The 15727-nt window shown below is 36.2% G+C and overlaps 2 protein-coding genes and 1 long non-coding RNA gene across 3 annotated transcripts in view; 1 reads left to right on the top strand and 2 right to left on the bottom strand.

The window, feature by feature from the left end:
• LOC124631744 overlaps positions 1–10955 on the bottom strand; it is a 71304-nt gene extending 60349 nt beyond the window's left edge. The window contains exon 1 of the mRNA XM_047166321.1: positions 10612–10955. The gene's annotated coding sequence lies outside the window, so the exon portion shown is untranslated. The remainder of the gene's footprint in view (positions 1–10611) is intronic.
• On the top strand, positions 7062–7739 carry LOC124631750. Its single transcript, XR_006984540.1, has 2 exons — positions 7062–7249; positions 7512–7739. It is a non-coding gene; the product is annotated as an uncharacterized LOC124631750 (long non-coding RNA).
• A 145-nt stretch (positions 10956–11100) lies between the features above and the next one.
• Positions 11101–15198, bottom strand: LOC124631749 (DNA excision repair protein ERCC-1). Its single transcript, XM_047166330.1, has 5 exons — positions 14973–15198; positions 13303–13373; positions 12848–13042; positions 12190–12375; positions 11101–11819 (listed from the first exon to the last, which is right to left on the bottom strand). Exons 1-5 carry the CDS (start codon positions 15076–15078, stop codon positions 11493–11495), a joined length of 885 nt encoding a protein of 294 aa, XP_047022286.1. The 5' UTR covers positions 15079–15198; the 3' UTR covers positions 11101–11492.
• Between the last annotated feature and the right edge of the window lie 529 nt (positions 15199–15727).

Genomic DNA, 15727 nt, shown 5'->3' with positions numbered 1-15727 from the left:
TAACGTGAAAATGTAAGAATATCAGTTAGAAGTAGACAACTCGTAGCTACATTTGATGAAACGTTCACACAGCCTAGACAAGACAATCGAGGGGCGGAGTCGACTATCGTGTTCTGATTTCTCATTCATATAATTGTTACATTGGGGTTAATAAGGCGAGTTTTCATATTTAATTACACAATGATTCATTAGCCGATTCCTTTCACTAGTCAAGTCACGAGCATTGTTAGAGCTACGGGACAACAATGAACTGTGTCATTTGTTGTCAACCTTTGTTGAGGGCAGGCAAACTGTTGCAAAGCTACCTAATTACCGATTGATTGTTCGTGACAGCCCGTGAAAATTATGTTAGCAAAACAGTAATAGGTTTTGCAACACGAAACACAATAGATCCTTCACTCTAACGGGATGACGTACATCAGGTGCTTTTCAAAATTCGTTCCACTGGTAAATGTAGAAAATAGGCACCAGAATCTTGTAACAACAATATAGAAATCTAAAAAATATAACAAAAGAATGTTCACGCGATATGGCAGCTAGACGCTTTTGTGCAAGAATGCATAGCGAGTTGTTTATAAAAACGTGCCCGAAAGACATAACAAGATCCTAAGTAAGGAGCAATAATGGCAATTAACAGAGCTACAGCCATACTTGCTGCTAATTATTATCAGCTATTAAAACAGAAGCCATCCGCATAACTAAACTAAGACCGAGTTACAAAAAAAACTGATTTAATTAAGATTGTTAAAATAAAGCCTGAAATCCGTTCAAAGTTACCAAACAAAACAAGACTTAATTTAAATGCCCCAATTACGTTGCACATTCATTTGTCGATAACTTATTTTTATTTCTTTCAGTTTATACAATGGGAATAAAGAATCAGGGCTTGGCGCTGATTTGTCCAAATTAGTGTTGCAAGTCGTGCGCCGGCGCCCTGTGGTGCGTCGCATGCACATGGCACATGTGCGGGCTTCTGCGAAACGCCTTGCAATAAAACGGTTTATTTCAAACCGCATGATTTATGAACGAATTTTGGAATCACCTGTAGTTTCATGAATCGGATTTTTAACCAACCTTTTACCTCGGTCAAAAGGGGGGAAAAGTATCAAGAATATAATTTAAGAATGAACTTAGGTATGGTAGTACATACATATATGTGCAAATGCTTCCAATTATAAAATATTTGTATCGTAACAAATACTGCATCGCCGTAAAGGAATTCTTTCTTTTCTATCCTAATGTTATAGATTCCATTAAAGGCGCCAATATATTTGTGATGCAAATGCCCGCGTACGTGTTGAGTTTACATGTTGTTTCTAAATACTAAGCAAGCATGCTGGGCTATTTCACAGTCAGTTACTGGCCACACTTCCGATCCATCGATAATTTCACAAAAAACGGGGTTAATTCCTGGATATCATTTGCTTGTTACGCAACACAACACGTTCCCGTCTCGGTTTTTATTTACAGATTCTGTTACAAGTAACTGAGATTGTGATTACAGATTCCAGAGCATAAATATTTGTAGTAAGTTGAAACGGCTCGGTACAGAACATTCGGCAGCAGTAAACATTGTGTTGTGTATAATTAAAATTCTCATCATTTCTATTTCGTCATTCTTCTTTCTCCAAACTCTCTAACCACATACTAAGCTTCAACACTTGTAACTAACTTCTTTGCGTTAATAAAAACATCACAATCAATTATAATCTAAAGCTTTCTTAATTAAAACCCAACATGGATGCATTTTAATCTTCGAGATGCTCAATAAAACGTAACCAACAATTAAATTACAAAAGTATAAAAGGGTTAAAAACCCCATAACAGCGTCGGTTCGGACAGAGCGTGCATAATCCGTGCACCCAAAATAATTAATCTCAAGTGTTATGCTCCACAACTTGGTTTCGTTAGCATTCTTGGGATATAAAATCTTCAGACTTTAGACTCCTTTAGGAATTACAGCAGCCTTCTTAATTAAGATGACTTTGAAGAATCAAGCTTTTAACTTGGCTGAAGATTTCTTCAGGTAACCTACCATAGATAGTTTTATCGATGAAATATATTTGAATTTATAGTGATTCTACAAAGTACCTACCTCAAAAGTTTTGATTGAATCCTGGCAAGTAGAGCATACGATTTAAAATACCATCACATATACGACCATAAAAACCTTATCACAGTAATAGAATTACTATATTATATTTATGATTTATTTCTAAATCATAAGTTCTTGCACTTTTTACGGGAGAATGGACTCTAAGACCACGTGGATAACAACGACGCTTGTAATCACCGAAATGATCAGTCTGACGACCGCAATCCTCATTCCTGAGTTAGATACGCTCAAGATTCACTTTTTATCTCGTGTTGTAAGACATTTCACTTCTTTCCTCAAAGGCTTTGTCTATTACTTTCTAGAAATGCGCTCTAACCAAAAAAAGTATAGTAGCTATTAATTTTTTATTCGAGGTAATTATAATTATAACTTTCAATTGTATTCGTAGCATTCTCGACGGAGAAATAAGACTTCAATCACGTTTCATGTATGATGATGCGTTTTGTCACTAAACGTTCTTTAAAAGCTTAATAACATGTTAGTTTGGGCAGCAATCAAGCAATTGTTGTTTATTGCTACGTCACGTTCCTTTTACCCGGTGACTGGTTCCATCCATAGAAATTGATAAATAATTGACGGTTACTTTAAGTGTTTGTTTACCGTAATTTCAGAATCTGTTGAAATATTTAAAACATGATAAAGATATGATTTAAACGCAGAAATACCACTTGGAGTCACACTTTACATTTGCAGTTGAATTAAGTGCGAAGTGACAAGTTAGATAGCTAATTCTGAGAAAAATATTATTCTTAGGTTTTAATCTAAAAAACTTATCTCAAGCGGTTAACTTAGCGTGTGATTCGGCATCAAAGCCGCTCACACTGCAGAAAAAATAAGAAAACGCTCAAGTGGTTGCACATTACCATGAGAACAAAAAATCCAACTTCACACAAAAACTTAGGTAAAGAAAGCGTAAAAGTGTTCCATTAGTAATAAATAATTTTGAGTTGATAACCTTAAAAGCATTCCCTTTGACTCGAGCACCTATAAAGTGTGTCTCGAACTATGAGGTACGTCCACAAGACGCACGTAACTTTGTATCCTCATAAAAATGTTATAGCCCATGTCTGATCAATGCTCTACTGAATGCTAATAGATATGTTAGCTACGTGCTTCACTCGCAATAAAAACAAGCCATTGCTTGTACTACCTATCAAAAGTACTTTAACCTGGCTCTCTAACAAGAAGACGATTCAGTTGCACTGCATTGCTGAATGTATGTTAACTAGTCATTGCAATACATTGTAATTATTCCAAGATCATGGGGATAGTCCAATCAGAATCAATGAGAGCTGCATACATTCTTCAGATAATTGTCTTGCCATTGCGGTCGGAATGAAGCCTCAAGCTAAAAGAGAATAACACAAAAAGAATATGTTCCACATTTTTTGCCTCTTCCGCTCACTAGACATGGACTATCGAAGCCGTTTCTTTCTAGTTTAGCCGTGACATAGCTGGATACTAGTTTTAAGTGGAGCGCCTACCTTTGACCTAAACCCCGAGGGTATTTGAGGTTAGATGGCATTAGGTAGGCAGTTAAGTTCTTCCAAGTATTCAACTGACAAGGTTATTGATTGATGGCTTTTGAAAGAAAGAAAAGGCACTTTAGACTTTAAGTCCTCTAAATCAATATTGTAGTCAGTGTCAGTTTCATCGTACCTATACTTACACATCAAAAGAGGTACAAGAAATAGACGAATAACACGCAATAAATTAGTTTAGAACCAGTTAAAAATAATAAAATCTATTTATAGAATGTCTAGCCAATCTTCAAACTCAGACAGGTAGGTTTAATTATTCGGCACGAAACATAAAAATATAATCGAAATCGGTCTGAAATTTACACGTCGACGTGTAGCCGCAGACAGACAAAGTTTTCTTACAACACACGTGCGCACACCATTAAAAGGAACGCACACATGCCAACGTCACGAACTTGATTACACGTTACAAAAAGAGGAAGAAGCGGAGGCTGCGCGTGCGACGAGTCGCCGACCCGCGAGATGGCACGAGTCAAAACGCTGCGCCGCGCATAATATTACTATTATTATTTTATGACACTATTCCTCCTATACGATAAACACATTTGGCTCCGAAACTAATAAAAACAGCAGGTCAGTAAACAACACTGTCATGATCAGCTAGTAATTTCGGTAGCAGCACATTATTTCACACAATATTAAACGTCATGTCAAAGTTCCATTATCCAGATACTCAGTTAATTGGCAAAGAATTAATTAAATCTATAGCTACCTTCATCTCGAAAAATCTCTAATTAGGTATATAGCGCCATCGCCAGAAAAAAAGTTCTACCTTTAAGCAAACTAGGCAATTAAAGAACAGTATCTACCATCCAAACAGAGGTAAAGGTAAACCAGAATATTTAAATTTCAATATTCATAAAACCTAATGCCACTAACCACTTTACATATGAGAAGTAGAACACACAACTACATACATACTAGGTACTAATGGATGGCCACATAAGGCAAGTACATATAATAAATCCCGTAGATACACTTATTAAAACTTTCATTAGACCACCAACGATCGCAGAGCACAAAGTCATCTAAAATTGAATTGAATTATACAATGTCTAAGTAGCGTAACTGATTCGCGTGACGACGAAGGCGTTACGTCTAAAATACCTACAGCAACTTGAAAAGAGGTGTCAACGTGGGACATTACACATTAATGACCCTCATTCCTCAATGTACTGGTCAACAAAAAGCCCCATAGAGTACACAACTCTGGACTTATGAAGCAACTCCTTCCATTGTGTAGGTATGGATATACAGACAGACACTCGTCAACAAGAAAATACAGCACCCCTAACATGATACATCTCCGTGCAAAACAATATTGCGACATTCTCTTACAAAATAGGTACACAGTTTTGCTCATATTTACGCAGCATTAACACATAATTTGGTCAAAATATACTCGTACCCCATAAACACATGTGAACTATATTGTAACTAAAGCTTCAGCAAAATGATGTCACGCGCTATTATTGGCGATTATGTATCTATCAGCCAAACATTATTTGATTATGAAGTGGTAATGTGCTCTCGATCATATTGTTTATTCAATGTATTCAATTTGTCATACGCAATTCCATAACATATGACGTTCTTTACTGACTGATGCTTGCATTGGGAACATTAAAGCTTAATTGAAAATTATTACTGAAACTCGGACAGGTAAACATAGCTTGTTTCTCTCGGTACATACGTTAGACATTCGTATTCGCATATGTTTGTCACAGTTTCACAAACCATAGTTCCCGCGGTCTATTGTTTACAAGTTCCAACGTTCAATGGTAGATTGGCTGAGATTAGCCAGTCGTGATGTGGCCCATATCTCGATGAAAGCAATCACGATCACCGCCAGAGACATACTCGTCACACGAAGTTCTCGAGATGATCACGATGTGGCCTCGAGCCTGATCATATACTCATAGTTACATCAACCATGACAATAAAACAATAAGGTATTCATAAGATTTATAAAGAAAGCTAAAGGATAATGCAAACCATTGACGATAGAGAGGTATCAAAGATTTATGAAGAAATGACTAGAGTCTATGATCTCATAAGGAAAGACTTAGATCAAAGAATTCAATTCTCTTATCGATTGAATCCAATCCAATCTCTTAACAAGAAACTATTCCTTCCATAAGACCACACGCCAATTAGAAAACTTCATAAACAAACAGTTGACACGACATAGCTGCCTTGTGACACGAAAATATCGTGTCCTACGTACTAGTTACAAGTGGGTTAAATCGAGCATGCGATATTTCATGCTTAGGCGCATTAAATAATTGCACACCGCGGAAATATAACTGTTGATAAATGCTAGGATCTGTGCAATGACAGAATCGCCTATCAACATATTTATATAACGGGGAACCATCCGTGAGCTTGTTAACTTGTATGCATACGGCAGCCACTCAATTCTTCCAGATCTCCGAGAACGGTAGCTCAATTTAAATATTAATCGAAGAAACCTGTTCGTTGATTTAGAATTCGTTTTAATACCAAATGAACAGAATACGAATCAAGTTTTAAAGCCTCCATTGGATCCTAAATCCAATGTAGGTAATATTTTCGCCTAAGAAAACAGGCTCTATAAGCTCTATAAGCCCAAGAAAATTTTATTTTATAGACCCAACAATTTAATTCTTCCCAATTCAGCAGTTCTCCAATAACCCAGTACGACAGGTCTATTTATCTCTATGGACGTAGTTAATTATACAGGCATTAAAAAAATTGCTTCTCCACCTGGCAAGAGGCACGTGCCCAGTTCACCTGTTATATAGTCGCACTTTTAAATAAGTAGCCTCTCGAAACCGGCACTCATAGCCGTATGAACCATGCCATTATTTTTTGTATGCCTTACAAAATTGCTGCAGTGTACTCGTAATTATAAGTTAGCTACAGCACTCCGTGATAGTAGGCATATATTATTTTTAAATGATGATTAAGGCGTAGATGCGGTTTTAAATCATTCGAATGCTATTAAGAAACAATCGTTTATTTCCACCATTATGTTGGTAGTGTTACAACTGGTGTACAAATATTGTAACGGAATACGTTAAGGTATTAAACTCGTATTTGGGTGAAATAGGGTCAGGCGTTGATTAAACTGTTGATTCAGTTGTTTGTTCTTGAATGCAAAGTTTGGAATTTGGTAGAGATTTTCTAATTTGTCGACAAAATACGCTAATGATGGCGAATTTTAAGTGGACTACTCGGCTCATTATTATGGACAGAGACTGTAAAATTGAATAGCTGGAACAATTGATTCAGTAACATTTTTTCCGAGCTAATTATTTCTTGCAAACTATTGACTCAGTCTTTTTTGACGTGCAAAAAAGTAATTAATCTCAATTCAAAAGCGTCAAGGTGGTCTAATATTGAGTCATGCAAACATTAGGGTAAACTGGGTACGGTTGTGCCAGGGTACGGTAGTGACAGTCGCAGTTGTAACGAAACTATACGTAAAACGGGGGAGGTTGTGAGGGAGAAAGACGTGGCTCACAAGCCTAAACACGTTCCCCAGTATTGCGTTAGCCGGCGCACGACGTTGACGTAAGCAGGAGCCCACATTGCTTTTCAACAATCAAAAGTAAGTATTTTTGTTCGATTTCGTTTCCTAATTACTGTTATTTTTATACAGATAGATTATCTTGTTATTTTTTTCTTTAAAAGTTGAATATTAATATTTAATTACAAGTGATTTCTTTTTACGTAAAGTATTTGGCAAAATCATGGCGATTTTTTGTTTTCAAAATGATGCGTTGGGTACGGTTGTGTCAATTTTTTTGGGTACGGTTGTGACGAATATCTTTACATATAATAAATCTCATATTATTGTTTTTTGCTTTTAGATGTCCAGGATACGTTTGCGGAAGACCGAAAGAGCGCAGTGTGATATCAAAAAATAAAAAGATGCCGATGAAGAAGTGAAACAAGGGATTTCGTACGTGTAGCTCAAGCTACAAGCCTTTCTACAGCTACAAGTTTGAACAGAGCAAATGTTGTTTTGTTGATTGTTAAAACTATGTTTGTAAGCTTATTATGTTAAACATTTCTACAATAAAAGATATTATAGACCATTTTGATATATGTTTATGCATGTCACAACCGCCCTTGGTATGTGGCCGGTTGTGACACTTTCCCATTTTTTTTTAAATTGATCTTATGAGTAATACATTGTATTAAGGAACAATATATGAGTGTTTTTACGTACACAAATGTACAAATTGCGATACAAGTTCCTTTTCTGCGAGCTAATTAGTCAAATATCAAAATTATTGGTGATCAAACGAAAATTGGCACAACTGTACCCAGTCTACCCTAATATTAACTGCATGATTACATAGTAGACACACAATTTGTATCACTTTATGTTGCAAATCCTTTCTCCGTTGAGAAAGACTTATTTCTAAAACCGTAATGTAGGCAAATGTCGATGTGGCCGACTTAAGATACATTTAGTAATAACTCTATTATGTTAATTGCTATTTGCTGTAGACTAGACGGAACAATATTGTTTAGGAACATAGTAATAAAGGTTTCTGTATCTGTCTATCGGAACAACTTGGACATAAAGTATTGTTCATTAGACTAGTGTGGGAGGAATTATAGCACCTAATCAGCTACAGTATATGTAGTTAGTATACCAGACCAATAAATTCAAGTTATCATAAGTTCGAAATTAAATTATTTAATTTACTGCAGAGGAAACTCTATTTTTGCTAGGTATTCTCCATATTTTGACACTGACAAGTTTGCTTTGAATACGCCGGTGAAATTGCTACAAGGCAAAGGCAAAAAGAATTTTATGACAAGCCTGCTTCGCATGAATATGCTGATGTATTTTGAAACAATAGAATGTCAAGGGAGACTTTGTAGTCCGTGAGGTAGATTTAACGACTCACAGTTTCGAAAAAGACAGACTGGCTCATTGGACAATTATTTTAATTGGAATAAAGTGTAGTATCTATTTCATTTTTGACGCGTTAAGGCAATCAGAACCCTCCTGTGGCCAGTTCCTAAAAAACTTTACTGGAGATTTTATTTATTTATTTTTCCCTTAAAATTAGATAATAGGTAAGAATAAATAGACCGCAGATAGAGATATGTTATGAATTGGCCGTAAGTCCATCTTCACAAGGAATTATTTTTGATCAGAAAATTGACGTCAAGACCTCTTTAAACTGAACTCCAAGCTCACGGTCATTCGCAGTGCTTTGACCACAGCAGAGGCGGCTCGCCCTAAGGAGCGCTGGTGCAGTGAACTCCCTCTCATAAAAAAATATAGGTACCTACTTAATAACAAAATTAAACTCCTTAAATTCATTACTAATATTATAATTTTTAAACTATTGTAAAGAATTAATATAAATACTAATAAAAAAAGACCTTTACACATTACCTACCCTGCCCACACCCGTCATACCATACACGGCATACACCATCATGTCATAGGTAACGCGCGAAGCGGAGCGCTCGCGATTGCGCTCCAATGAAACAGGATTCAATACATTGCATAATACGAAATCCAACAGGAGTGAAAGAGAAATTTCGGCATAGGCTTGCGCGTGAAACAAAAGATTTTATATGCAAAAATAGCCAATTTTGGAGCGCCGCTCACGCGACGTTGCCGGTCGGTCTATTTTACCAATCGCGCGCGCCCGACAGCGATTGCGCGCGACGTTGCCACTCTGATATAAACAAACAGATGACAGATCATGCATGCGCGCGAACGGCGAATGTAATTACTAATTCGGGATTTTTTAAATTAATAATCACATACGTGTAGAAATAGATTGTACTTGTTGCTTATTACTATTAAAGCGAGTGTTAAAATGGACAATTATAATGTGGAGTTCATTAACAACTGTGAAAAAACCTTACAAATTCGGCTTGAATTGAAGGCAAAGGGACCGCCACGGCCTGAACTTAACCTTACGCAAAAATGTACCACAAAAACGAAAACATATACGCGTGTGTTTAAATCCGAACAATATGTGAAAACACCGTGGTTGTGTGGTTGTGATGTGACAAGTGTGTGTAACAAGTTATTTTGTTTTCCGTGTCTTTTGTTTGAAGCGGGCACGGCCGGCGGAGGTGAGACTGCTTGGACTGAAATGGACGTTGAAGACCTAACTCATCTTTCAGTTAAAATGAAAAAACATTCACAATCTCGGTACCATTTGTTGAATGAACTGCAGTTAGCGTCTATCGGACGACAAGATATTCTAGACTATCTCTAGATTCCGCGTACCGAAAGTCTATCCGCGAGTTCAATGACCGTGTCGTTTAAAATAAATAGTATTGCTGACGCTATGTATTTTAATTGTTTTTACCTTTTCTACCACATTTACAGCAAATAAATTAGGAACTTTGACTTTTCAAGTGAACACCCAAACAATTTTGTCACAAGCCGCCTCTGGACCACAGTCAGAGGCGGTTAGCTTTCAAACTACGAATACGAACTATACATTGAACTAACTATACGACCAAGCCGTCTGTGCTGGGATTTCGTTAATATTCTAGTCAAGAAGAAATAATGTAATCAGTTAGGTGGTATAACAATGGCCTGAGATTTAGTTATAGTCGTGAGACTTCGACGCTTCCTATAACTTTTTGGTCAGTTATATTTTTAATAGGTAAGTTCCCTTTTGCGTAAGTTTGGTTTATGGTTTGCACCGGTTTTTAACTAAGCAGTGCAAAAAAGGAAAAATATAGATTAAAAAAAATAGTTGACAATCTAAATGTTTTTTATCTATTAATTTTTTATTACCAAAGACAAACCACGCAAGATTGATTTTGTAGAATATTAATTATAAAAAAAATTTCGTTCTATTAACAACAGCTTTCAGATATACATACTTTTAAAAACCAAAAAAATACCTATTGGTGCCTACACCGAAACATAAAGAAAGAAATAAGAATAAAGATTAAGATTATGTTCACACTTACCATGAATTTAAATCCGCATGCAGGGGGCAGTCCTTTCAATAACTCAGCAGTACACTTCAAAATATTTCACATTAGTCCACTTAATCCATCACTTGAGGTCCAAAACACGAATTGTACAACCAAACTTTTTCGCAAAAAAAAAGTTAAAATAATTCTAGAAAAAAAAAAAAACTAAATCGTCTTCAATAAATTAAAAATTGAAAAAGGAAAACACATTCAAATTTCGAATCAGCACATTCCCGCCAAATGTTTATTTATTTCGTCGGTACGGCAGGCAAAGGCACAGCGGCGCGCGTCCAACCACGAGCGGAGCCGGTTCGCTGTTGATTGTTTTATTTTGAACTCGACGGCCGCGCTGCCGCGGTTCAAGCGCGCAACGGCCGAGCGTCCCTCGACATACGATACCAAAAAAAGGTACTCTTGAAAACAAACCCTTTCTAGGGATAGGAACTTTTTAATGAGATGAGATGAAAAAAATATTAGCCGCACTTGATAAAAACCTGTTTATTGATTTTGTGTAGCAAGCAACAAATTGTTTTAGTTCATAACATAACAGCAAACGTTTCGATAAATTGATAAACAAATAAATATTTAAGAATAACAAAATAAGATACAAAGGAATTTCACACTATGTTCTTACAAATTAAAATCTTAGCTGGGTGAAAAAACCCTACATGCATATTTACACAGAAAACTTCATAATTATTCCTAACAGGATGCCGTATTCTTAATTCGGTACTGAAATTACCGTATTTATTTATGAATCACTTATTATTGCCTTGGTAAGATTTCATCCATTTCTTCAGGCACAACATCACAAAATCTTTTTCAAACTACACTGGTAAACTTACGCCATCTATCGGCGTTACTTTAACTTACAATCAGCTTGTCGAAGGAACTTCTTCAGTACTTGCTAGTTTTTCTTCCTCATTTTGTTCTACATCATTTTCTAGTTTTTCTATATCTTCTATACTTATATCTCCTTCGAAATAATTTTTATTAGTATTTTTTTCAACATTAGCTCGTTTTAAGAAGGGTTCGTGCAAAGCTTTGTACAGTTTCTTTGCTTTCGTAGCTCCGAACCCAGGACATTCGGCAAGCCTCGCTTCCGATGCTTTTATCATATTTTCTAACGTACCGAATATTGATATAAGCGTCGTAGCATCGGTTTTGTTGACTGGTTTTATAGTCGTTAATGCATTTATCACCTAGAAAAGAAACGCGATTTATTTTTAAATCGAAACTTTTTACAAATTTAAAAATCCATTACAATATTATAATTGCGAAAGTAACTCCGTGTGTGGAATACACGTTTATGTTAAAGTGTGGAATTGAGTGGCAGATCTACCATAAAATAAAACCTAATTTATTTAAGTGTCATACTTCTTTTTATGCACTCCCTCATCTACTACTATGTATTTCTTTATTGTCTATTCTATCCCTACATACCACTTATGTACTTCCCACTTCTGTTCTTCCATATGAACTCTCTTGTGTTCCTGCTTATATTATATACCCCTTATTACTACTACCTTTATGTACTCCTTCAAAGCTAGTTATTACAAAAATAATAATTACCTTCTGATGTGGATCATTCTCAATCTTTTCCATGATTCTATCAGGTGGTTTGTTTTCATAGATCTTATAGTTTTCAATGATTTTAGCGGCCTCCTCTGGATTCCATGCCAACATCAGAGTTAAGTCAGTCAAAAGACATATCCTGGTTAAGTTCTTTAGTGTTGAATGAGGTTCTTTTAGATCCACCTAAAAGAGAAAAATCTGTTTCGATATACATATATATTTTTACTAACTATATTCAGCAAATAGCAAATAATGGAATTGATAGAGCAATGCTTTTACTTGCCATTAGTTTTTTTTTATTTTTATTCATAGATAATAAAGACCATCAAATGTAACATCCAGGCATGAATGCACAAAAAGGTATTTTTTGTATGGCAGAATATATAACAAATTATTGAAAGCATTTAAAAATAAAATAAATTATTCAAAAATGCCCACAAGTTGTCAATAAATTTAAAAATATACTATGAATAAATACTGGATGACATGTCCAAAAAAAAAACTACATTTACACGAGGAACCTTAACCTGGTCTATAAGATCTTAAATTGCCAACCCGCATTCAGCAACTGTGGCGATTAACACAAAATCCTTCTCTGCACAAGAGGAACAAAGTACCTACCAGTGGGAGGATAGACTGATGATGATAGAAATACCTGAACCAATAGAACTCTTAGTTCATATTTCTTCCCGAGCTCCTTGATTCTGTTGTGTATGTAGTCAGGGTTCATGTTGTGGTAGCGGAGAGACAGGAACAGCAGGCATATAGTTTTGCCCACCTCGTAGTCGGGAATGATATCATCATATTCCCAGGGTACACTTGTGATGAACTTTAGTACTGGATTACCTCTCTGAAAAATAGTTAATAAAGGAGTTATGTTTTGTCAATTTGGATTATACCTAACTAGCAGATTTAGGCCTTGGACAATAAATTGATGCCCAAAGTAGGCATGCCTAGATTGATCTTATTTATTGTCATTTTTTTTTTTTGAGTTATGCTTTTTTAGGTTTACACAATATAGCATCATAGTTTGTTCATCGCATAATAACAGTCTATGTTTTATTGGTTTTATTATTCAGTTACTGAAATAAATATTTAGTTTGACCTTACCTGTTTTTGATTAACTAGTACACAGTGCGTCTTTGAAGATGCGGGTTTGGTAACTGGATCTTTTGATGTTCCTGAAAAAAAATTGTGTTCATATCAATAATTACAGAAACAACTTAATATTATGACTTATTTATTATCTTAAGGTAGAAGATTTGGTAAAAATTTAGTATCGTTTGGCAGGCGGAGGGGGAGGAAAAGGGGGGGAGGGTGTTGGGGGGCTCCACCCCTATCCTCTGGTACCACTCCCGTTACAAGGTAACGCATAATTTTTGAGAAAAATAGATATTTGTAACCTAACCTCAAAACACTATAATCACCCACTACGGTCGGAAAATTAAGTGCAAGTACTTCTAATCAATACGAACAAAGGCAAAGTCGACGGAGCCCCGCTACGCGGGGCTCCTACTTCTGGGTGGTTTAAAAAAAAATAACCACGAAGGGAATGGCGGGGTCTTGCAGACCCCGCCATCCCCTTCGAACCTAACCTATCCGAGTCGGGGGTGCCCTAAGTCGCGAGCTCGCTTCGCTCGCTCGTGCATACTAAGAGAAATAAGATGTTATTTGAAATAACATCATAGTCAGGGGGGGGACAGTTTCCTTGACTGAGCGTTGTCGTAAAGAAAGTAGCGCCATCTTATAAATGAAACGTGAAAACATGCCATATTGCTAACTATTTCACGATAGATGTCTCTGTAAGTAGATTGAAAATTAATTATTTTACCTTTTTATACAAAAATACGAGAGTATTTCAATAATTAGAAGATGATTTAAATTACGAATTCTACTTTGTTTTTAAAAATTCTCAATCTGAGAACCTATCTGACCTTTTTGTTAATTGGTAATAGTAACACAATATACTTCACAAGATGACCGCCATCATAACTTGCGCGTACGCTTGTCTGTGTATTTTGGTCATTTTTGTGTAATTCCTAGCAAATAAATATTTGATTCTAGTAGACCCGCTTTCCAGTAAAAAGTATTTTGTTTAATTTTCCTGTTGTAATGTATTTCAAAGCATAACAACAAGAAAATTAAACATAACTTGTTACCGGCGAACGGGTATATTGGGAACTATGCTTATGTTTATAAATATATATAGGTACGTATACGTATGTATAGCACACGTCATATACTTCTGGTCGCAAACTCCAGATGGCGCTTCAAAGTTGCTTGCATAAAAACTGCGCGAGAGGGCTCTCTTTTTCCATAGTATTATTTTACTCTTTGATCATAGTACATTGACGCAACTCGAAGAGAAACGGAATGACAGCTAATCACAAATGACACTTAACGCAAAAACCAGAGACATTTATTTATTTTTTGCGTTCCTTTTCCCGGATTTGTACACCACAGACGATATACTAAAACACATTCGGTTGTCGATCGCCCATTTTAACGTTCCGTTTCACCGAATAACGTTGACATTATGCGTTTTATCTGATTTGAGGTTAGAAACATTTTTTGTAAATTTCTCGAAAAATATCCATTACCTTGTAACAAGAGTGGTAGCGTTATAATCGGAGACCCACCCTCTACCAGATTTAACCACTTTTAGCCCCGTCCGCCTGCCAAACGATACTAAAGCCAACCCGAAGATTTATAAACATGCATATAGAAATGCAGTCATATTACTAAGATTCCTATATAATGAGAACAAAACTGCAACCTACCAGGTTGAACTTGCTGTAAAGTTTCTGATTCAAGTTTTGGCTGCTTTGGAGATGTCGGTTCACTAATCTCAGCAAGTAAATCGTCGAAACCATCTTCTAATTCCATTGAGACAATAAAGCTCAAAACAGTGCAAATTAATAAATTAAATTCAAATATTTCGCAGTTTCTGCTCCCGGCTTGTTGATATTATTTTTTGACATTAGCACTGCAGTGACAGTGACAATGAAATGAAATGATGTTTCTAAAGGCCCCAGTACACGTTGGCCCAAGTGCGGCCAATACACGCCATCACCAATGTGTACACGGGGTATTGGTGCAGGTTGGCGGACATTTGTCAAGGTTGGCGCGCATTCGGCGAGTTGTCGGTTTTTTGGGCACACATCAAAGGAATCTTGGCCCAGCTTGGCGTGTGGTGTTTACACATTCGGCCAATGTTTAGTTCGTCACCGACCGCTGAGGATAGTACACTTTTGTGTTGCGTGTAAAAATAAACATAATAATAAACATAGTAGTAAATATAGTACTGTAGTATAATATAAATATATATAGTAGTGTAGTATAGTATAAATATATATAGTAGTGTACAAATAAATAGCCGCGGCCTTAATTACTTCGACGTCCATCGCAAGTGGTTTGCCAGGCAGCAATGAGCCATGCGCCAATGTGTAAACATCTTTTGATCGTGGCCTACATTTGTGCATTGCAACGCTTGGCCCAACACAGGCCAATGTGTACTGGGGGCTTAAAGATTTCT

Source organism: Helicoverpa zea, chromosome 7 (genome assembly GCF_022581195.2).
Source record: "Helicoverpa zea isolate HzStark_Cry1AcR chromosome 7, ilHelZeax1.1, whole genome shotgun sequence".
Taxonomy (NCBI): domain Eukaryota; kingdom Metazoa; phylum Arthropoda; class Insecta; order Lepidoptera; family Noctuidae; genus Helicoverpa; species Helicoverpa zea.
Note: the sequence above shows the minus strand (reverse complement) of the source record. Positions and strands in the feature narration are given on the sequence as shown.